Below are 25373 nucleotides of genomic sequence, written 5' to 3'. Positions count from 1 at the left end.
TAAAGAGGTGTTAATCAGTTATACAAACAATATGGGATGAATAAAAAGGGATCAGAAACCTTGATTGACAGATTAAAATGATAATACTAAAACTATATATATATATATATATATATATATATATATATATATATATATATATATATATATATATATATATATATATATATATATATATATATATATATATATATATATATATATATAACAACAAAACCCAATAACAGATAAGTGGTGTACGGGGGAGGTGAGATGTAGACAATCATTCCCCTATTCGAGAATAAAGACAAGTCATTTCTCCACCTAGGGTGAACTCTCGAAAGTAGAGAAAGTCATCTCTCTCTCTCTCTATTCGACGAATAGGGCATATATATATATATATATATATATATATATATATATATATATATATATATATATATATATATATATATATATATATATATATATATATATATATATATATATATATATGTATGTATGTATGTATTTTGGAAATAGCATTAGTGGTCCATTGAGTTTCATAAATTTAGATTGACACTAAACTTCTTCAATTCATACTTAGTAGAAAGTATTTCAATATAAGTTCAGAACAAAATATTCCAAATAAGATTATATCACAAACATGCTCATTTTATCACTTCCCCATTAGTTTGGAATAGATCAACAAGATCAAGATGCTTGCAAAACATATCATGAACCTTTAATCTTAGGCCTTTAATGAAAATATCAGCAAATTAATTATAAGACCTAATCAAAGTATAAGCACTAACCTTTTTCCGAATGTAATGTACATCTACCTCCAAGTGCTCTGTTCTTTCATGGAAATCGAAGTTAGCATCGATCATAGTTGAACTATTATCACATTAAGGTATAAGCAAAGAAGTTTTAATCTAACAATTTTAAGTTTCACAATACTTCAGAAGTAACATTACTCATTGCCATATGGTCAAATCAATAGATCTAGTAGTAACATTTTATTCTTTTTACTATTCTAGAAAATCAAAGATGAACCCAAAAATATTCAAAAATCATTTGATTATTTTTCAAATATATACTTTTAACTTAATCAACATCAACATAAGCACTAAAATTCAAATATTAGATTTTACTATTGATGCACCCTTCCCTGAAGTTAGCTTAAGATAGCGAAAATGTAATGTAAGTTTAATATGTAAATGTAAGGGAATTTGCATAAACTGACTTCAACAATGAACATCGACAGATATACTAAGTAATTATTATGTAAATCAGTTTGCTAACTAACTTTTGATAATAATATTTATTCTGAATCAATTTGTCATTTTCACTTTAAGTCCTTGAAATAGATAGATTTTGCTCAATCGTGTAGACAAATGTTTACACCCTAATAAATCAATTTCATGTAACGACTCTAGGAAATATTTCATTTGATTCATACAGAGCCCAGATTCGATGAGGACTTGAGTCTTTGTTCTTATTTAACGGGTTTATACCATATTTAATTTTTTTTCTCTCTTTTTACTTAACTACTAATTATATTTTAACGCATCACTCACAAAACTCTACACACCACAACACAATATTTACCACAAAGATCTCATATTCCCACAACAATGTTACGCCAACGTAATTCCCTATACAACTACACAATAGTGCATTTCATTATACTATAATGAATGGCCTATACTAATTATTTATTTCAAAATTCTACTATACATTAAAAAGAGTCATTATTACTTAATAATTATTTACAAACACCACTTTAAGCCATTGAATTAAAAAAGACCATCAATCACCCCATCATATAAACCATTGATTATCTTCATTAGCTAATAAATCATCCTCTAATATTTTTATACCTGATTTACCCTTTGCTTAAAACCTAGGTAAACTACCCTCCCACTTGAATCAAGTGATCCTATTCCCGATTACAAACCCTAAAAACCCTGATAGTCAAAATTACGTTCATAATCATCATTTTTCGTTTCCAACAAATTCATTAATTCTTAAACTTTATCTAACCCTAATTCACAATCAAACATTCAATCTGATAGTTTTTCTTGAATAAATTCGATCAATTTGTAGCAATGTTTTCGCAATTTCATACATAATTATATATCAATTTCACAATTCATCTTCCTTTAGTAAGATAACATGTTCTTGAATATCTATAATTGTCAAATACGATATACTAATTTTAGTTGATATGAGAGCTTACGTGAGTCGATCCAGTGATAACACATCGTAATCAGTCAATGATAACTACAATTACTTTGCTTATGCTTCAAAGGTATTGCTCTTTGTTTAATTTAATGTTTATTTGCTTTGTTATTCTTTCAATATTTTTGCCTAACTGTATTTTTTTTATTTCCAATGATATTGTTCTTTATTTGATTTGAGGTTTATTTGCTTTATTATTTTTTACTAGGTTTTGTTGGATCGTCCGATTGTTTATCGCATCAGATGCCGGAACAGGTAAAAGCATTATGTTGTATGTCAATACTCTGGTATTTTCATTTTGTTTGCTACTTTTGACTTTATCTGATGATATCATCATACATACCTCTGTAGGTCGTGTTTTGGAAGTGGATCTCTTTGAAGATGTTGAGCATGGTAACTCAGAGGTGCATGTATCATTGTTGTACTGAGGGTATGTTATGTTCATATTTTTTGGATCGATAATGATTGCTTATTTCCTAGAGAATACGGAGTGTAATTTGAGTATTGTGTGACATTTTTTTTGGTATAAGGGATTCTGAATCTACAAACACGTTTAATAGAACTTTCAGTGGGTCATAATTTGTCATTCGTTATAACAGTCTGAAGTGTTTTTTTAGTAGATTTTAGCTGAATAATTTTAATTATTTTTGCTAATGAAAATATATTAGATCAAAGCTAGATGCTTTGTTTGAGAAATGGTATCTACTGTTAGATGTTGGATGTATGCATTTATATAATTTGATTCTTATTAAAGAACATTAGCTAGAATATGCTTAGTTTTAATTCTAATATATATAGGTTTGGGTCTGTGAGTGGGGTATTTTAGTTTTGTTGGGTCTTTTCTCAAATGATATTGCGCCAATTGTTTATTACAGCAAGTTTGTTATTGTTTTGATAATATTTGAACTTACTTTAGTATTTATATAGGTTTATACATTGGTTGTGCTTATTGTCAATGAAAATAATTTAGTTTCAATTAACTTAGCCAATTGCTCATTCCTCTTTGTTTACATATCTTTTTTTGTTGTATAGATAGTAAAATGGGCGGGTCAGGCTCGCTGGTTAACAAAGTGAAACAGTTCAATATCACCCAGACATCTCCCTATTGTAGTTTACATTTACTCATCATGCACATTACTTAATTTGTGTTCAACTATATTACTAAACTGTTACTAATGGATTGTTTTTATTTTTTTTAAATGTATGTAGCAAATGCATGAATATGGAGGCAATACTGAATTTCTCTGGTTCGATGAATCATCTTATCTTGAAGCAAATGATGCACTCTCATGGTAATTTTACCAATTTTATCGTATCACGGTTTAATTCTGCGATGACTACAAAAATTTGATAATATATATGTAATTTTAATATGTATCAGAATCAGAATGACTTTCTGATTGCGTTGATGTGCATAATGGGTCATAATTGGTCATAATAGGTTATAATGGGGTTTAAAAGTTAAATTAGGGTTATAATGAGTTTGAAAAATCATATTAGGGTTATAATGGGTTTGAGTTATAATGGGTCAACATGATTATATGGGTTATAACCGGTTTGAAAAGTCAATTTAGGGTTATAATGGGTTTTAAAAGTAAAATTAAGGTTATAATGGGTTATTACGTATTTTAAAGTCATGATGGGTCAACATGATTTTTGAATGCAAATTTGGGTTATAATGTTTTGATGTTTTTTGTTTGTCATATTGAGTTATGAACCGGACTATTTCTTGAAAATAGTAGTAATGGAATTATCCAAAATTATTTGTTTCCTTTTTAGCTATGTTGTCATATTGGGTTATATGCACAATATTTACTCTGGTAGAAATTCTGAAATAACAAAAGCATTAATAATATGTTTTATTAACTTATAAAGTATGAGATTACAAAAATTGAAATAATTTATTCTAACTACATTTACATGAGTCAAATATAATTAATATGTTATTTATTTTTTTAGCAGAAAGAAAAGAAAAAAGCAAAGAATAGAAAAGCAGTTATGAAACACCAAAAAAAGAAAAAAAAAGAAAAGAAAAGGTTCCAATTGTTATAATGACAATAGTAATTATTAATTTCAAACTGTTATAGTTAACGTACAATTTTGTTTTTTATTGTAAACGTACTTCACTAAGATGGAAGAAAACGTTATACAACTGAACAGGGAAATACAACTAAAAAACGACTACCACAAAAAGGTACTTTTTTAATACATGTTCACCAAGAAAATATACGAATTTATGACTTTCATTCTCAATCCATTTACAATTACATTGCTAAAGTATTATATCACATTTACATATTGCCAGAAACCAAGACCCCAATCGTAGTACATCTTAATTTAATATAATTTATATACTTTGATCTTATAAAAAAAAATACTATGTATATATTATAAGTTTTTGTTTAAATATTTCCTGAGGATCCGATTAACTTTAGCAAAAAGTATAGTGATTGATTTGCTAAACATCACCAACGTATATTACAACTATGTAGAAGTTTGATTGGAGAATTCATTGAAGACGACATTCTACCGATTATCGAAAACATATTATCACATCTTTATAGCTTATTTAATATGAAAAAATTTGCTACTAAATTGATGTCTTTATTATTACTTATGGTACTTGGATGTGTTCTACTCAGCGGTGTATAATGTGGATTGGTGGATTACATCCAACTGATATGCTACAGGCAAGTACATGAAACTATTTCTTTACCTTATTTATTATTATTAGTTTTATATTAACTATTTTTTCATATTTCAATTTCGAGATTAACATACATTAATTTGATCTTGATTGTGACAGTTAATTAACAATCATGTTGAAGTTTTTGGACCTCAACTTGAAAAAATGAAATCTTTAACATCTGAAATTACGAACGAAGAGATTGCACTTACTACAAAATTTAAAAATATAGAAGCCACAATATCAAATACTTTAACAGGAAAACATTTTGTGAATAAAGGAGACAAAGTGGCAATGTCAAATTATTACAATTCTAAGTCATTTTTAGTTGGTAAACTTACTATTATGCACAAATATATGGATGAGGTATACTAAATCATAAACTTCATACATCTTCTAAACAATTAAAAAAAAAATATTACAATATTATGCATTTTATTACATATAATGTTTCAATTCATTATAGACTGGCGAATTACGACAGAAGACTTTCTCACGGATGCACAAAGTACTAACAACAAGACAAAGAGTTATGACATTATTCACAATTCATGATCATCTAACAATTCACAATTCTTAATTCAATTGCATAAAACTGCATCACAACATCGGAGATGATTTATTTAATTTGAATCAAAATTTTATTTTTTTATTTATTCGTTAGTACATTTTGAAACTTTAAAAATTTGAATTCCCTATAAAACATTTGGTTTAATGTTCATCATAGATTTAATAATAGTTCGTTAGTACATTTTGAAACTTTAAAAATTTCAAACCCTTAAAAAACATTTGGTTTAATGTAATAATAGTTTCTTTAATTTATATATTTAATTTTATAGCTTAAATGATTAGACCCTTAAAAAATCCTGCGAAACTGCCGATCTTTAACTAGCTAATACGGAGTATATAATAATGTATATACTTTTGAGAATAACATGTTAAAGTCTTATTTTTGTTAGTTTTTATTTATTTTATGAATTTTATATACTCTGTAATTATTATGTTTTGTTATATCAAGGAAGCTTCCAAAGTGTGGGAAACCCACCATGCTATAAATGGAAATATTTTCTGTAGATAAATATCTCTTTCTACATAATCATGACAATAGATAAATGATCAAAAGCAATCGAAAGCAAATGCAACTTATAATTTTAATTTAATTTAAATTGTTTATTTTTATCTATTTCTACTAACGTCGATAGACATAAACACTTTTTTGTATTGTTGAAAAGATGTTAGCTAAAATATAAAATGGACGGTAAGGATATTACGTGTTGTTAATATACTCTGACACTTCTATTAACGTAAATACAATTTGTACTCATAGTAAATTATAGTATTAGGAGTACATTGCAACATTGCAAGAAAGTGTTTTTAGTTTTGTTTGTTTGTGTTTGTTGAAGTTTGGTTGTTTTTGTTTGGGTCGAGCTAGTTTCAGTTCTTCTCCTGAAAGGGTATTCTGAGAATTATGTTGATAACTGTTTGCAATTAGTTAAAAAATAATAATATTAAAAATAAAGGGAAATGACATGCGATAAATTGAACAATATATGGTTTTGGCTTTTAGAATATAACATAAACTAGTGCAGAGACCCGTGGAATCACGGGATTTTAAAGAAAACTTTTTTGAATGATATGTTATACAATCAACATGTAGATAAAATAACATGATTTTTCAAGTTATACGAAATAGAAAACAACAATGTTTAAGTGAATAACCGAATACTTGAATGATATGTTGAATAATGTTTAACAAAATGTTTAACCGAATACTTGAATAATATGATCAATAACTTGCCCATAATAAAGGCCTCCACACTTCAGCTAGGCAAAAAAAAAAAAAAAAAAAAAAAAAAAAAAAAAAAAAAACTACATAATACACATAAGAATGGTTGGTTTGAATGGACATTTTAAGTCATTGTGAATTTGCACTAAAACAACCACAGTATACATAGAAATCAAGAACCTAACACAAATTATCACAATTAAATTTTAAGCGAAAAAGATAAGGGAAATGCAAAAGCAACAAATAAAATTCACCAAACCTATCTTTTTATGATGTATGGTTACTCTGTTTAATTTTTGAAAGGAATGTATCAATTATTGAAACTCAAAAACCTGTGTTGTTTCCACATCAGGTGCACAATCACCATCAACATCACACACATCATCATCAAAATTTAGATAACCTGGATAGACACACGCTCATTCAACTTGAGGCAACAATATGATAGAAATTAAGTGAAATCAGTATAGAAAAGTAATTAACTTGTACCATTTTCATCTACACATGAACAAACTCTTGCACATAGATGAAACCACATCAAATGAACCATAACAATGATGCTTATGAAATCAAGTGAACCATTGGTCATTCAATAATTCATTCACCGCTACTCAAAACTTTTGTGTTACCCATTTTGACACACCTAGTTATACCCCACTATCTGGGTCATTCACCGCTACTCAAAATCTTTGTGTTACCCATTTTGACACATGTAGTTATCCCAGCTGAAATAATTTGATGTCACCAAACAATGAAAAAAAGACATTTACAAACCTGAAAGACTAATACCACTAATAGAAGTTTTATCCCGAAAATATGATTCAACAGACACTGATGCCTAGTCCAATATGCCATTTTTCCCTACACAAATGAACATCTCAGTAAATCGATAATGTGCCCACTCACTACCACTACGACCAGAGTAAATTCGTACTCCGTAATATGTAAGAAACTCCAATCAAGACAAAACATGCATTACCCAACTCAATGGAAAACATTTAGAAAATTCATCACCTAAAAAATTATTTACAAAACAATGTGTAGACATTAGGAATTGTCATTGCTTACTTGACAATCTTCTTATCGATCTTAGGAATTGTCATTGCTTACCTAATAATAATCAACCAAATAAGTAGACATTCATTGAAGGAGATAACATACAAATTATTATGATACTGAAAAAAGTGGGTACTTCAGAAATTTTACAATATAAACATGATATAAGAAAAAATTCTAATAAAATGAACCCTACCTTAACATGAAGCAACAAAATAAATTCATACACAATGCTCCAAAACTTCATTAAATCCTTCAGAGAAATTACCCCCCTCTCTATTTTAATATAAATTGTAGGTAAAATTGTCACCACTAAGTTATACAGTATTAAAAGTTGAAAAACTATTTGAAATGCGAATACAACACAATACACTAAAATCAGTAGAACTTATCCACAAATAATAAAAAATTCAAAAATGGGCAAAATAATGTACCTTACACATTTGAACGGGCTTACTCAGTTTAATGGTAGAAGCTAATAATTTGTCATTCAACATATGCATATCAATATAAATACTATAGTTAATGAGAAAATGTATTTACAGTTGACTGACAAATGATGCATCAAAGTCAACAACAATCTCTTTCTCAATATGATTTAGGGGTTGGCTACATTCTTAAAATCTTTTGCATAAGCTCCATGATTTTGCTGAAATTACCAGGCTCGGTGTCAAAAACAATATTTAATTTCTTTATGAGCTTATGTCGATGTAAGTCACATATGTATTCCTCTTTGGTAAGTTCAGATTCATTTTCTTCTAGCCATTTCAGATATATTTATCTGATTTCTTTCATGAATTCATGAAGAATATTTTTGAACAAAAGATGTTACATCATTGCGTCTACTATAAGCTCCATGTCTGCCAAACTGAGAACAACATTAGCAACCGAATTTACTAAGCATATATACATTAACAAAAAAAAAAACAATTGAATCATCATTTTGTAATATATCCGAGACTTAGCCACTTCCTCATACTGCTACACTAAATCCTCCATCATTTTTTCATCGCCCACCCCATGAACACCACTTAGTTTTAAACGTGCTATAAATAGGCAGAATGCAAAACACAGTATAAGAGGAAAACATATTAAGATAGCCATGATAACACACACCATAGATACCGTAGCAATAAAGAAGAAATAGAATTAACCACCATCGTAAACAGAAAAAAAACCTACATGTGAATAACTATTCATCCATAGAAATCATTTACCAAGTAAAAGGTAACCAACACCCTAATACATAAACAGCAGCATATGCAAGTAGTTATAGATAGTGAATCTGTATACACTGCCACAGAACATACACATGGCACTTGTGTTTACAGCTGTAACTATACGGTAACACAACAATTAAAAACACAGAGAAGTATAAACATGTCACTTACTTTTCAGTTGATAAAATTAGGGTTTCAATTGCAAAAACCTCGATTGAAAAAACCTCAATAGCAAAATTATCCAGTCATTCAACAACCTGGAAAAATAATATAAACACAATAAAAAAGATGCAGGCACTACAAAAAGCAGCAAAATGACACATAAACAAAAGAAAGCAAAGCAGCGCAAACAAAAACATTAGATTAAGAAAAAAAAAATACAAAATCACGAAGGAATGGAAGAAACAACGAACCCATACCCACCTTTTTATCTCCGGCAGCTGGTTTTAAGTCTTCCTCCGCCTTCTTTTTCTCTTCCGATTTGCTGTATATTCTGAAAAAAACAACACTTATTACAACACCCATATTAGATGAAACATGTATTATAAAATACAAAGAGATCTGTAGAAAAATGTTGCAGCAACTCGGTTCTGTAGAAAAATATTGAGATGTAATGAGGAAAAATTGAGATTAAAAAATGGAAGCAAAGAGATCTGTAGAAGAAGAAAGATACTACTCCGTATAAATTTGAATTTGAATTGTTGTTTAATGGAAATGGAAATGGAATTGGAATTGGAATTGGAATTGGAATTGAAACATTTAGGATTTTTTGGATTTGGGAAAAGAATGATGCATGAGAGTTGAGAGAGAGAGACAGTCTGGAACAGGTGCAGGCGAGTGTGAGCGAGGTTTTTTGTCATTTGTCAGGACTTATACACGGCTCCGTATTTTTTTTATTACCCATATTTATTTCCTTTTTTTTTTGTTTAGTCTTTAAAACAACCCTTTATTGTATTTATCTTTTTAAGATTTTTTTTTACTGAAAAAATATTTGTTATTGGTTAATGTATTATTTTTTAAATTCAAAAACAATTGATGTCTTAGATATGTGACATGTGTCCCATATAATTTTTTAAGCTAAGGTTAAAATTATGAAATGATGTCATGGCAATGGCATTTTCATAGAATGTAATAGATTTCGGTCTTCATTCCTTTTTTTTTTTAATGTCCAATTAGTTATATGATTAGTTTTTTTCAGGGAAAAAAAAAAAATTTAAACATCGCAAGTAGGTACATTGCAATTATTAGCATTTGAGTCATCAATACAAGTATGTAAAGTTGCTTTCATCTTAGCTTAGCTTCTTATATGGCATTGTTGCTGATCTTAATTTCTTCTCGTTGGCTTTCGGATTTTCAAGAGTTTAATCACCGCTGGGTGGTTTAATATGGTGGTTTTGCGGGTTCGTTCTATGATTTTTATAGTTTATGTAAACTGGCTTGGCTTATTGTATCGAGCGTTAGTTTCCTTGATTTCTAGTAGACGGTCTTGAAGGCGGTGTTGTTGAGTTCCCCAGTGTAGGTTTGTGGAGTTATGGCGCGGTTTAGGATGATTCCTTTGGCGGTCACTAGTTCGGTGTTTTGTGTTCTACTGATAGTGTTTTTCTATTTATTATAGTAATTAGACTTTGTGGTTTAGGTGGGGTTGGGTCGTTGTCGGCTGAAGAAATGTTAGCGATTCGGGCTGTCATTTGGTTGAAGCGTCGTTAAGTGGGTAGTTGCTATAGAAACGAGGACAATGTAATAGAATATGCTCTATTGATTCAAATCTTTCCTAGCACCAAATACATCTCACATCACTACCAATCTATTATACGTATCTATTGGAAAGCACAATTTTCACGAGATAGTACCTTGAATTGCAACCCACTAAAAGATAATAACCTTTGTCAGGACGATGGAATTCCAAATAAATGAGGCTTGCGCCGGAGACGCCTCGACATACAGATGCATCAAAATACGTATACTGTCGCTTCGACAATATGCTCCTTAACCGATTCAGTTACCAATCATCAAACTTAGTCAATGAAAAATGAATTAGAACATTCCAAACCCCCTGTCATTTAGGCGACATATGGAAAAATTGTTCCACAACTTTATTGAGAATTAATCCCGAAAGAGTTCCGTAAGCTCTCCCAAAAATACACCAAGTCCTTCCATATTCTTGACAAATGGATTATTATTGTTTTGACAAAAAAACATGAGTTGAAATTAAAAATGAATTTTCACAAAAAAGTGAAAAAATCATACGATTACATAAGGAAGTCAACAAAGGGCTTACAAGCTTTTCAATGCCCATTCGACTAAAACTCAATAGACAAAACACAATGCAGATAATAGAAACAAATTTTTTGTTGTTGCACTAAAAGGAAACAGACCAAAAACACAAAAACATCTTCACTTTAGACTCATAACCCACCAAATTGCCTAAAATGAAACTGAGCCAATAAGCCTTCAAATCTTTCCGCCTTAAGACTCAAACCATAGTAACAATCAAAAGAAAATCCTAGATTTGACAAAGGCATCACCGAACCAAAGATCCATCACTCGAACATAACAAATGCCACTACACATATCCTTACCATTTCCCAGTCTTTTCTTCCTTTACTCATGTGTTTCACATGATTAGTCCTTTGCTTAGCATCCAGCAAAAAAAACCCAAAAGATCACGGCCTTTAAACGTGAGCCTTTTTTCAACGGTTACCCACTGTCTCTCACCTATCTCTATCTTCTATAGAATCACTCACACTTTTTTCACTCTTTTGAATTAAAAGTAGCTCAAAAATCTACAATTTTGTAACATCCTGTTTTCCTCGATTATGACTTAAGGTGCGTATTTAACCTCGTGTACGATTAATATTGCATCTATGATCGTTTGTTTACAGTTTAAATCTTGAAAATGTGGAAAAAATGGTTGATCAGGCCCATCATCGCGTTTTGGTGTGTCTCATCGCGTCCTGTCTTGTCGCGATACGAGACAAAGCTGGCTGGGACGCTACAGCTTCTGAAACCCAGTTCTGTCTACCCTATCGCGTCCTAGTGTGAGTTGTCGCGTTTTGGTTGTCGCGTAACGCGACAGGTTGTCGCGTAACGCGACAGGTTGTCGCGAAACGCGACAGATGTCGCTGTTTGACAATATTAGCCATTTTAAATGGCATCTTTTGGGGGTGTTTAGGTCTTTTCACTTATGTCCGGTTTTGAAGACTTAAAGGCTGGTTCAAGCTTATCCTAAAACATTAAACACTTTCTCAACCACATCCCATTCAATTTTAGAGAGAGAGAGAGAGCTAGGGTTTAGTGAGTGAAAGCTCACTTGGAGAAGAAGAAGGCCAAATCTCACCCAAGTCCAAGTTTTAAAGTTGTTCTTTGCGTCACTAGCTACGATTTGATAGTGTTGGTAAGTCTTGACTCTATGTTTTGAGTTTTAATTAGTTTATGCTAGGGTTTTGTTCACTTGGAACTTGTAAGACCCATTTGGGGGTAAAATGGGTGAATTTGGGTTATAATGATGTAAGGAAACCCTAATAGCTTTAATCTAGGGTTTGGTCTTATGAATTGAGGTTGTAAGTGTTAAATGGTGTTGTTAATCACTAATACACTAGTTAAATGATGAAAGATTGTTAATGGGTCCAAGTTTGACCTAGTTTGTAAGCCTAAGTATTAAAATGGGTCAAATGGGTAATGATTGACCTAATTGGGTGAAATGGGTATGAAATACCCTAAGTTGGTGTTAGTTGGTGTTAATGGACGGTTTTGGTGTAAATGGGTCATTTAATGCATTTGGGTCATTAAATGCTCAAGAGTTAAGTAATGTTGCTAGTTCCACAAGTTTGTGTATTGAATGTGTACTTAATTTATTAGGTACTTTGCTTTGAAGCATATGGAAGTGTTTGATCATCACCGACGTGTTAAGGTGAGTGGGATAAGTATACATGTACGTATATGATGTGTTTATTTGTATGAATGGATATGTGTTGTCCGAGTTAGTGATATATGTTGTTATACACTAACGTATTCTATGAATGGATATGTGTTGTCCGAGTTAGTGATATATTTGTTGTATACTAACGGATTTTATGAAAGGATATATGTTGTCCAAGTTAGTGATATATGTGTTGTACCCTAACGGTCTTATGAACGGATATGTGTTGTCCAAGGGTTAGTGATATATGTTGTTGTACACTAGCGGTTGTTATGAACACCGATGGGAAGTTCAAGTACCATCCCTTTGTACGATTGGTTAACCATGGTTGTGTGTTGTAGTGTAGTATATCATATTGTTCGCGTTATATGCTATTGTCGTGCTAGCTTGTGTGGTCGGAGGTTTGTAGCATTATACTTGAGATTGGTATGCTATTAAATTGCTAGCTTGTATGTGGTATTGTGTAAGTGAATGCAAGTAGATAGATTATATATGCATATGTATAATTATTGCACTCACTAAGCGTTAGTTTACCCCTCTCGTTGTTTATCTTTTTAGATGCAGGTGCGGACAAGGGAAAGGGGGTTGTTGGATACTAGTTCCCTATGTTGGACTATTGTTGAAGCTTTTGGAAGTCGACCTAGCGTTTTTGGGTAGTTTAGCCCCAAACCATGCTCGGGTGTAGTTTGGATTAAAACTATCAATTTAATGGGTCGAACTTGTATTACATTTAAATCATTGGCCTTCGTGCCTTTTGTAATCATTAAACTTGTTGTAAGCTTTAACAGGTTGTATTGATTGGTTTACACCTTTTGAATGGCGCGTAAATGTTTTAATTACTTTACAAAAAAAAAAAAATTACTCATGTTAAATACGGGTTGGGTTGTTTCAAGTGGTATCAGAGCATGGTCTAAGGGATTTATGCGACTTGAGATTTGTGCCTAGACTTAGACTTATTTATGTATGCGTTGTATGTGGGACTTGTAGGAGACGGGTCGGACCGGGGATTGGTTAGTGCCTAGGTTTAGGTGAACTAACTATGCGCTAATTGTTTTGTGTTGTTTTTGCAATCATCAAGCGAGATAGACGTTGTACTAGCAAGTTGATGCGACGTGGTCACATAACAATGATTAGCTACCATTGTTACGGGTTCAAATCGTGTCAAACAAGTGATGTACGACGATTTTTGAGCAAGATGGGGCGGTGAGGTGTATATGTGTATATTTTGTGGCATGTCCTTCGTGTCGTTGTTTAATCTATTTCCGTTTTATAGTATGAAGATGAGAAACGGACACGACACCAATGACGGTGGTACGAGTGAGGATGCCGAGTTTACAGCAAAGGTTGAGGCTATCTTTAAACGTCAATAAAGCGAAGTTTCTCGAAGACGTTAAGAAGATGTTTCTAGATACGATTGACGAGCAACTAGTCAACGTAGTAAAACAACAAATTAAGGTTGTCCTTCAAGAGGATAATGTTGAAAGAAGGGACTTCTTTTATAAGAATTTCAAGGATTCACAACCTCCTACCTTTGATGGCGAACGGGACCCACTTAAGAGTGCCCGTTCGATCTCCGATATGGAGGGGGCTTTTCGTACATGTGAATGTCCTCTCGATAAAAAGACGAGGTATGGTTGTAGCATGTTAAGAGGTGATGCTAAATTGTGGTGGGACGCGAAGATCAACTTTATGGCGAAGAACAATGCATGGAATTCACTTGGGATGAATTCAAGAAGGAGTTTTTCGACGAATACCGAAGTTCGGCCTATCTTACTAGACTCAAGGACGAGTTGCGTTCCTTGAGGCAAGGGTCGATGGATTTAAACACTCTCAAATCCGTTTTCTTGTCAAAGACCCAATTTTGCCCGGAATATGTCGGGAATGATAAAATGTTGAAAGAAGATTTTTACCGAATCTTGAACGATAACTATTAAGAAAAGATTAGTGTAAGTGTGGTAAAAAGTTTTGATGAATTGTTCAACATGGCAAAGGGTTTTGAAGCGCTCATTTTGAGAAAGAGTGGCTTTACTTCCGGTAAAAGAAAGTTTGAGAGTTCGAGTCATTCGAACTTTTCAAACAATAAGAGCAAGAAGGGCTCCGAAAGCGTTGGTAGTGTGAAGAGGGGCAATTCCGGTGGTCATGTGGTCACTTGTTACAACTGTGGGCATAAAGGTCACATCTCTCGTGATTGCCCGAAACAATCATCTACACCCAAACTCACTTGTTATAATTGTGGTAAAGAAGGGCACTGAAGGCCTGAGTGTCCCGATTTGAACACCGACAATGTTAAGAAGTTAGAGAAGGTGGCGGGTACTGCTCGGGGATGTAATTATTTGATGACCAATGATGAGGCCAAGCAATCCAACGAAGTCGTCTCAGGTACTTTCATGGTTAACTCTAATCCGGCAAGTGTACTATTTGATAGCGGTGCTAATTTATCGTTTGTGTCTCCTTGATTTGTGTCTAAGCTTGATAAACCACTAGCTAAGTTAAGTCATCTGGTAGAAGTTGAAATAGCGGATGGTAAGACGGTGCTAGGGGTTGATGTTTGTAATGATTGTGATATTGTGTTTGGTTCCGAAACGTTTAAAATTGATCTTATCCCGATGACTTTGGGTGAATTCGATATTGTCATTGGCATGGATTGGCTCGATCATTATAGAGCCGATATCGCATGCCATGAAAAGTCTATCCGTGTGAAGACCCCTAGTGGGGGAGAGTTAATTATTCATGGTGAGAAGCGGTGAAGACTTGTGTCATTATGCACTATTGCACGGGCACGTCGTTTCCTTACTAGCGGTGGTATGGCTTTTCTTGCCCATATAGTTGATACTCGCGAAGAGCCACCATCCATTCGTGAAATTCCTGTTGTTAATGAATTCGAAGACGTTTTTCCGGATGAATTACCGGGTGTTCCGGCGGAAAGGCAAGTTGAATTTCGCATCGAGTTGGTTCCGGGGGCTACCCTCATTGCTAAAACTCCTTATCGTTTAGCACCAACGAAAATGCAAGAGTTGTTAAATCAAACCCAAGAGTTGCTTGAGAAGGGTTTTATTCGACCGAGTGCCTCACCGTGGGGTGCTCCGATTTTATTCGTGAAGAAGAAGGATGGTGGTATGCGGATATGCATCGATTATCGGGAGTTGAACAAAGTTGCGATCAAGAATCGTTATCCATTGCCTCGGATTGACGATTTGTTTGACCAACTCCAAGGTGCAACGTATTTCTCTAAGATTGACCTACGGTCCGGCTATCATCAAATGCGGGTCCGTGAGGAAGATATTGAGAAAACGGCTTTCTGAACGCGTTACGGGCATTTTGAGTTTGTAGTTATGCCTTTTGGCCTTACGAATGCACCGGCGGCATTCATGGATCTTATGAACCAAGTGTGCCAACCTATGTTGGACAAGTCAGTGATAGTGTTCACTGACGACATACTTGTCTATTCGAAGAGTATGAAAGAACATGAACATCATTTGCGTGGTGTGTTGAAGACGTTGCGGAAGGAGAAGTTGTATGCTAAGCTCTCCAAATGTGAGTTTTGGCTAAGGGAAGTTCAATTCCTTGGTCATATTGTAAACAAAGATGGTATTCAAGTAGATCTGGGGAAGATAGAAAAGGTGAAGAGTTGGGGACAACCGACTACGCCTACGGAAATCCGAAGTTTTCTCGGATTGGCCGGTTATTATCGTCAGTTTATTCACGACTTCTCTAAGATTGCTTCTCCATTGACGAAGTTGACGAGAAAGAACGCGAGATTTAATTGATAAAACGAGCAAGAAATTGCTTTTCAATTGTTAAAAGAGAAGTTGTGTCAAGCTCCAGTGTTAGTGTTACCGGAAGGTGTAGAAGACATGATGGTTTATTGTGATGCGTCATTAAATGGGCTCAGTTGTGTTCTAATGCAAAGAGGTAAAGTCATCGCTTACGCCTCTCGACAATTAAAGGAACATGAAACGAGATATCCGACTCATGATCTTGAGTTGGCGGCGGTTGTGCATGCGTTGAAAATTTGGCGCCATTATTTGTATGGTGTTAAGTGTACGATTTATTCGGATTATAAGAGTTTGAAACAATTTTTTGATCAACGAGATTTGAATTATCGTCAACGTAGATGGATGGATGTGGTGAAAGACTATGATTGTGAAATCTTATATCATCCGGGCAAGGCGAATGTGGTCGCGGATGCGTTAAGTCGAAAGAGTCAACATCCGGTAATACGAGTAGGATCGTTACGCATGATTATTACTAACGATTTCCTTGTAAAGCTTGGTGAGGTTCAAATTAAGGTTTTTGTTAACAACAAGCATGATGAACGAATCGTGGGGCAAACGGAGTCTATTACCTTAGGCCCGCATGGTTTGTTGTCCTTTCAGGGATGTGTTTGGGTGCCTAAGATGGGTGGTAATCGACGAGTGCTACTTGATGAAGCACATAAGTCAAAGTATTTCATTCATCTGGGCGCGACGAAAATGTATCTTGATTTAAGGAAGGAGTATTGGTGGCCGGGCATGAAACATGATGTTGTTAAGTATGTTGAACAATGCGTCACGTGTTTGCAAGTTAAAGCCGAACACCAAAAGCCGTATGGTATGTTACAACCGTTCGAAATCCCGAAATGAAAATGGGAGCACATTACCATAGATTTCATTACAAAGTTACCAAAGACGGCGAGAACCCAATTTGATTCGATTTGGGTGATAGTTGATCGACTGACGAAAAGTGCTTTGTTTATTTCCATTCGGGAAGCGATATCGTCAGAGACTTTGGCTAAGTTGTTTATCAAGGAAGTGATATCAAGGCAAGGGGTTCCTATATCTATTATTTCGGATCGAGATACTCGTTTTACATCTCGGTTTTGGGAAAAGTTTCATGAAGATATTGGTACACAATTGGAATTGAGCACGACGTACCATCCTCAAACGGACGGCCAAACCGAACGTACGAATCAAACTTTGGAGGATATGTTACGGGCGTGTATTATCGATTTCGGTGATAGTTGGGATGAGCACTTACCTTTGGTGGAATTCTCGTACAATAATAGTTATCATACTAGTATCGGGATGCCACCGTATGAGATGCTTTGTGGGCGAAGGTGTCGAACTCCTATATGTTGGGGTGAAGTGGGACAAAGAGAAATCGGGAGTACCGATTTGGTTCTAGAGACGAATAGCAAGATTGATATGATTCGGGCTCATTTGAAAAAGGCTCAAGATACACAAAAGTCGTATGCCGACAAACGAAGGCGGCCGATTGAGTTTCTAGAAGGCGACATGGTGATGCTTAAAATTTCGCCATGGAAGGGTGTTATTCGGTTTCAAAAACGAGGAAAGTTGGCTCCTCGGTTTATTGGTCCTTTTAAGATTTTAGCTCGTGTTGGTGAAGTTGCGTATCGTTTGGAATTACTCGAAGAGCTTGCGGGGATCCATAATACATTTCATGTTTCCCATCTCCGTAAGTGTCTTGCGGATGATTCTTCATGAGTGCCATTAGACGAGATTGAACTGAACAATAAGTTAGAGTATGTTGAGAAGCCGATTGCTATACTCGATGAAAAGGTAAAGAGGTTGAGGAATAAAGAGGTGAGAACTTTTAAAGTTCAATGGAGTCGAAATAAAGGTTCCGAGTTTACATGGGAACCCGAAGAATTTGTATTGGTGTATCTTCCGGCTTGTCATGCGGCTTGGATCGCGATGACGCGCTCCGATTCAAGTGGGGGAGAGTTGTAACATCCCATTTTCCTCGATTATGACTTAAGGTGCGTATTTAACCTCGTGTACCATTAATATTGCATCTATGATCGTTTGTTTATAGTTTAAATCTTGAAAATTTGGAAAAAATGGTTGATCAGGCCCATCATCGTGTTTTGATGTGTCTCATCGCATCCTGGCTTGTCGCGATACGCGACAAAGCTGGCTGGGACGCGACAGCTTCTGAAACCCAGTTCTGTCTACCCTATCCTGTCCTAGTGTGAGTTGTCACGTTATGGTTGTCGCGTAACGCGACAGGTTGTCGCGAAACGCGACAGATGTTGCTGTTTGACAATTTTAGCCATTTTAAATGGCATCTTTTGGGGGTGTTTAGGTCTTTTCACTTATGTCCGGTTTTGGAGACTTAAAGGCTGGTTCAAGCTTATCCTAAAACATTAAACACTTTCTCAACCACATCCCATTCAATTTTAGAGAGAGAGCGCTAGGGTTTAGTGAGTGAAAGCTCACTTGGAGAAGAAGGAGGCCAAATCTCACCCAAGTCCAAGTTTTAAAGTTTTTCCTTGCATCTCTAGCTACGATTTGATAGTGTTGGTAAGTCTTGACTCTATGTTTTGAGTTTTAATTAGTTTATGCTAGGGTTTTGTTCACTTGGAACTTGTAAGACCCATTTGGGGCTAAAATGGGTGAATTTGGGTTATAATGATGTAAGGAAACCCTAATAGCTTTAATCTTAGGTTTGGTCTTATGAATTGAGGTTGTAAGTGTTAAATGATGTTGTTAGTCACTAATACACTAGTTAAATGATGAAAGATTGTTAATGGGTCCAAGTTTGACCTAGTTTGTAAGCCTAAGTATTAAAATGGGTCAAATGGGTAATGATTGACCTAATTGGGTGAAATGGGTATGAAATACCCTAAGTTGGTGTTAGTTGGTGTTAGTAGACTCTAATCACTAGCTTTTAGTGATTAATAATGAGTCTCAGCCTTTAATGGGCGGTTTTGGTGTAAATGGGTCATTTAATGCATTTGGGTCATTAAATGCTCAAGAGTTAAGTAATGTGGTTAGTTCCACAAGTTTGTGTATTGAATGTGTACTTAATGTATTAGGTACTTTGCTTTGAAGTATACGGAAGTGTTTGATCATCACCGACGTGTTAAGGTGAGTGGGATACGTATACATGTACGTATATGATGTGTTTATTTGTATGAATGGATATGTGTTGTCCGAGTTACTGATATATGTTGTTGTACACTAACGTATTCTATGAATGGATATGTGTTGTCCGAGTTAGTGATATATTTGTTGTACACTAACGGATTTTATGAAAGGATATATGTTGTCCAAGTTAGTGATATATGTGTTGTACCCTAACGGTCTTATGAACGGATATGTGTTGTCCAAGGGTTAGTGATATGAAATGTCCCGTTCTTATTGATTAAAAACGTTCCATATTAATTGATTTCGTTGCGAGGTTTTGACCTCTATATGAGACGTTTTTCAAAGACTGCATTCATTTTTAAACAAACCATAACCTTTATTTCATCAATAAAGGTTTAAAAAACTTTACGTAGATTATCAAATAATGATAATCTAAAATATCCTGTTTACACACGACCATTACATAATGGTTTACAATACAAATATGTTACAACAAAATAAGTTTCTTGAATGCAGTTTTTACACAATATCATACAAGCATGGACTCCAAATCTTGTCCTTATTTAAGTATGCGACAGCGGAAGCTCTTAATAATCACCTGAGAATAAACATGCTTAAAACGTCAACAAAAATGTTGGTGAGTTATAGGTTTAACCTATATATATCAAATCGTAACAATAGACCACAAGATTTCATATTTCAATACACATCCCATACATAGAGATAAAAATCATTCATATGGTGAACACCTGGTAACCGACAATAACAAGATGCATATATAAGAATATCCCCATCATTCCGGGACACCCTTCGGATATGATATAAATTTCGAAGTACTAAAGCATCCGGTACTTTGGATGGGGTTTGTTAGGCCCAATAGATCTATCTTTAGGATTCGCGTCAATTAGGGTGTCTGTTCCCTAATTCTTAGATTACCAGACTTAATAAAAAGGGGCATATTCGAATTCGATAATTCAACCATAGAATGTAGTTTCACGTACTTGTGTCTATTTTGTAAATCATTTATAAAACCTGCATATATTCTCATCCCAAAAATATTAGATTTTAAAAGTGGGACTATAACTCACTTTCACAGATTTTTACTTCGTCGGGAAGTAAGACTTGGCCACTGGTTGATTCACGAACCTATAACAATATATACATATATATCAAAGTATGTTCAAAATATATTTACAACACTTTTAATATATTTTGATGTTTTAAGTTTATTAAGTCAGCTGTCCTCGTTAGTAACCTACAACTAGTTGTCCACAGTTAGATGTACAGAAATAAATCGATAAATATTATCTTGAATCAATCCACGACCCAGTGTATACGTATCTCAGTATTGATCACAACTCAAACTATATATATTTTGGAATCAACCTCAACCCTGTATAGCTAACTCCAACATTCACATATAGAGTGTCTATGGTTGTTCCGAAATATATATAGATGTGTCGACATGATAGGTCGAAACATTGTATACGTGTCTATGGTATCTCAAGATTACATAATATATAATACAAGTTGATTAAGTTATGGTTGGAATAGATTTGTTACCAATTTTCACGTAGCTAAAATGAGAAAAATTATCCAATCTTGTTTTACCCATAACTTCTTCATTTTAAATCCGTTTTGAGTGAATCAAATTGCTATGGTTTCATATTGAACTCTATTTTATGAATCTAAACAAAAAAAGTATAGGTTTCTAGTCGGAAAAATAAGTTACAAGTCGTTTTTGTAAAGGTAGTCATTTCAGTCGAAAGAACGACGTCTAGATGACCATTTTAGAAAACATACTTCCACTTTGAGTTTAACCATAATTTTTGGATATAGTTTCATGTTCATAATAAAAATCATTTTCTCAGAATAATAACTTTTAAATCAAAGTTTATCATAGTTTTTAATTAACTAACCCAAAACAGCCCGCGGTGTTACTACGACGGCGTAAATCCGGTTTTACGGTGTTTTTCGTGTTTCCAGGTTTTAAATCATTAAGTTAGCATATCATATAGATATAGAACATGTGTTTAGTTGATTTTAAAAGTCAAGTTAGAAGGATTAACTTTTGTTTGCGAACAAGTTTAGAATTAACTAAACTATGTTCTAGTGATTACAAGTTTAAACCTTCGAATAAGATAGCTTTATATGTATGAATCGAATGATGTTATGAACATCATTACTACCTTAAGTTCCTTGGATGAACCTACTGGAAAAGAGAAAAATGGATCTAGCTTCAATGGATCCTTGGATGGCTCAAAGTTCTTGAAGCAAAATCATGACACGAAAACAAGTTCAAGTAAGATCATCACTTGAAATAAGATTGTTATAGTTGTAGAAATTGAACCAAAGTTTGAATATGATTATTACCTTGTATTAGAATGATAACCTACTGTAAGAAACAAAGATTTCTTGAGGTTGGATGATCACCTTACAAGGTTGGAAGTGAGCTAGCAAACTTGAAAGTATTCTTGATTTTATGAAACTAGAACTTTTGGAATTTATGAAGAACACTTAGAACTTGAAGATAGAACTTGAGAGAGTTCAATTAGATGAAGAAAATTGAAGAATGAAAGTGTTTGTAGGTGTTTTTGGTCGTTGGTGTATGGATTAGATATAAAGGATATGTAATTTTGTTTTCATGTAAATAAGTCATGAATGATTACTCATATTTTTGTAATCTTATGAGATATTTCATGCTAGTTGCCAAATGATGGTTCCCACATGTGTTAGGTGACTCACATGGGCTGCTAAGAGCTGATCATTGGAGTGTATATACCAATAGTACATACATCTAAAAGCTGTGTATTGTACGAGTACGAATACGGGTGCATACGAGTAGAATTGTTGATGAAACTGAACGAGAATGTAATTGTAAGCATTTTTGTTAAGTAGAAGTATTTTGATAAGTGTATTGAAGTCTTTCAAAAGTGTATAAATACATATTAAAACACTACATGTATATACATTTTAACTGAGTCGTTAAGTCATCGTTAGTCGTTACATGTAAGTGTTGTTTTGAAACCTTTAGGTTAACGATCTTGTTAAATGTTGTTAACCCAATGTTTATAATATCAAAAGAGATTTTAAATTATTATATTATCATGATATTATGATGTACGAATATCTCTTAATATGATATATATACATTAAATGTCGTTACAACGATAAACGTTACATATATGTCTCGTTTCAAAATCATTAAGTTAGTAGTCTTGTTTTTACATATGTAGTTCATTGTTAATATAATTAATGATATGTTTACTTATCAAAATATCATGTTAACTATATATATAACCATATATATGTCATCATATAGTTTTTTTACAAGTTTTAACGTTCGTGAATCACCGGTCAACTTGGGTGGTCAATTGTCTATATGAAACCTATTTCAATTAATCAAGTCTTAACAAGTTTGATTGCTTAACATGTTGGAAACATTTAATCATGTAAACATCAATCTCAATTAATATATATAAACATGGAAAAGTTCGGGTCACTACAGTACCTACCCGTTAAATAAATTTCGTCCCGAAATTTTAAGCTGTTGAAGGTGTTGACGAATCTTCTGGAAATAGATGCGGGTATTTCTTCTTCATCTGATCTTCACGCTCCCAGGTGAACTCGGGTCCTCTACGAGCATTCCATCGAACCTTAACAATTGGTATCTTGTTTTGCTTAAGTCTTTTAACCTCACGATCCATTATTTCGACGGGTTCTTCGATGAATTGGAGTTTTTCGTTGATTTGGATTTCATCTAATGGAATAGTGAGATCTTCTTTAGCAAAACATTTCTTCAAATTCGAGACGTGGAAAGTGTTATGTACAGCCGCGAGTTGTTGAGGTAACTCAAGTCGGTAAGCTACTGGTCCGACACGATCAATAATCTTGAATGGTCCAATATACCTTGGATTTAATTTCCCTCGTTTACCAAATCGAACAACGCCTTTCCAAGGTGAAACTTTAAGCATGACCATCTCTCCAATTTCAAATTCTATATCTTTTCTTTTAATGTCAGCGTAGCTCTTTTGTCGACTTTGGGCGGTTTTCAACCGTTGTTGAATTTGGATGATCTTCTCGGTAGTTTCTTGTATAATCTCCGGACCCGTAATCTGTCTATCCCCCACCTCACTCCAACAAATCGGAGACCTGCACTTTCTACCATAAAGTGCTTCAAACGGCGCCATCTCAATGCTTGAATGGTAGCTGTTGTTGTAGGAAAATTCTGCTAACGGTAGATGTCGATCCCAACTGTTTCCGAAATCAATAACACATGCTCGTAGCATGTCTTCAAGCGTTTGTATCGTCCTTTCGCTCTGCCCATCAGTTTGTGGATGATAGGCAGTACTCATATCTAGACGAGTTCCTAATGCTTGCTGTAATGTCTGCCAGAATCTTGAAATAAATCTGCCATCCCTATCAGAGATAATAGAGATTGGTATTCCATGTCTGGAGACGACTTCCTTCAAATACAGTCGTGCTAACTTCTCCATCTTGTCATCTTCTCTTATTGGTAGGAAGTGTGCTGATTTGGTGAGACGATCAACTATTACCCAAATAGTATCAAAACCACTTGCAGTCCTTGGCAATTTAGTGATGAAATCCATGGTAATGTTTTCCCATTTCCATTCCGGGATTTCGGGTTGTTGAAGTAGACCTGATGGTTTCTGATGCTCAGCTTTGACCTTAGAACACGTCAAACATTCTCCTACGTATTTAGCAACATCGGCTTTCATACCCGGCCACCAAAAATGTTTCTTGAGATCCTTGTACATCTTCCCCGTTCCAGGATGTATTGAGTATCTGGTTTTATGAGCTTCTCTAAGTACCATTTCTCTCATATCTCCAAATTTTGGTACCCAAATCCTTTCAGCCCTATACCGGGTTCCGTCTTCCCGAATATTAAGATGCTTCTCCGATCCTTTGGGTATTTCATCCTTTAAATTTCCCTCTTTTAAAACTCCTTGTTGCGCCTCCTTTATTTGAGCAGTAATGTTATTATGAATCATTATATTCATAGATTTTACTCGAATGGGTTCTCTATCCTTCCTGCTCAAGGCATCGGCTACCACATTTGCCTTCCCCGGGTGGTAACGAATCTCAAAATCGTAATCATTCAATAATTCAATCCACCTACGCTGCCTCATATTCAGTTGTTTCTGATAAAATATGTGTTGAAGACTTTTGTGGTCGGTATATATAATACTTTTGACCCCGTATAAGTAGTGCCTCCAAGTCTTTAATGCAAAAACAACCGCGCCTAATTCCAAATCATGCGTCGTATAATTTTGTTCGTGAATCTTCAATTGTCTAGACGCATAAGCAATCACCTTCGTTCGTTGCATTAATACACAACCGAGACCTTGCTTTGATGCGTCACAATAAATCACAAAATCATCATTCCCTTCAGGCAATGACAATATAGGTGCCGTAGTTAGCTTTTTCTTCAATAACTGAAACGCTTTCTCTTGTTCATCATTCCATTCAAATTTCTTCCCTTTATGCGTTAATGCAGTCAAGGGTTTTGCTATTCTGGAAAAGTCTTGGATGAACCTTCTGTAGTAACCAGCTAGTCCTAAAAACTGGCGTATGTGTTTCGGAGTTTTCGGGGTTTCCCACTTTTCAACAGTTT

The 25373-nt window shown here is 34.1% G+C and overlaps 1 protein-coding gene and 1 long non-coding RNA gene across 2 annotated transcripts; both read left to right on the top strand.

Annotated features, from left to right (window-relative positions):
- Positions 1–1854: 1854 nt before the first annotated feature.
- LOC139867573 (uncharacterized) lies at positions 1855–4131 on the top strand. Its single transcript, XR_011765880.1, has 3 exons — positions 1855–2272; positions 2411–2457; positions 3412–4131. It is a non-coding gene; the product is annotated as an uncharacterized lncRNA (long non-coding RNA).
- A 722-nt stretch (positions 4132–4853) lies between these two features.
- Positions 4854–5468, top strand: LOC139867804 (transcription factor TGA2.1-like). Its single transcript, XM_071856156.1, has 3 exons — positions 4854–4892; positions 5009–5254; positions 5355–5468. The coding sequence occupies exons 1-3, from the start codon at positions 4854–4856 to the stop codon at positions 5466–5468; spliced, it is 399 nt and encodes a 132-aa protein (XP_071712257.1).
- The last annotated feature ends 19905 nt before the right edge of the window (positions 5469–25373 follow it).

The sequence above is a fragment of the Rutidosis leptorrhynchoides genome, chromosome 9 (genome assembly GCF_046630445.1).
Source record: "Rutidosis leptorrhynchoides isolate AG116_Rl617_1_P2 chromosome 9, CSIRO_AGI_Rlap_v1, whole genome shotgun sequence".
NCBI classification, from domain to species: Eukaryota; Viridiplantae; Streptophyta; class Magnoliopsida; order Asterales; family Asteraceae; genus Rutidosis; species Rutidosis leptorrhynchoides.
Note: the sequence above shows the minus strand (reverse complement) of the source record. Positions and strands in the feature narration are given on the sequence as shown.

What these genes read in the sequence shown, in the direction of transcription:
- LOC139867804 (XM_071856156.1), top strand. Translation starts at nt 4,854, where the DNA reads ATGTGGATTGGTGGATTACATCCAACTGATATGCTACAG. An exon ending in ATCCAACTGATATGCTACAG is followed by an intron (nt 4,893 to 5,008) that starts GCAAGTACATGA and finishes TGATTGTGACAG; the next exon opens with TTAATTAACAATCATGTTGA. An exon ending in TGCACAAATATATGGATGAG is followed by an intron (nt 5,255 to 5,354) that starts GTATACTAAATC and finishes AATTCATTATAG; the next exon opens with ACTGGCGAATTACGACAGAA.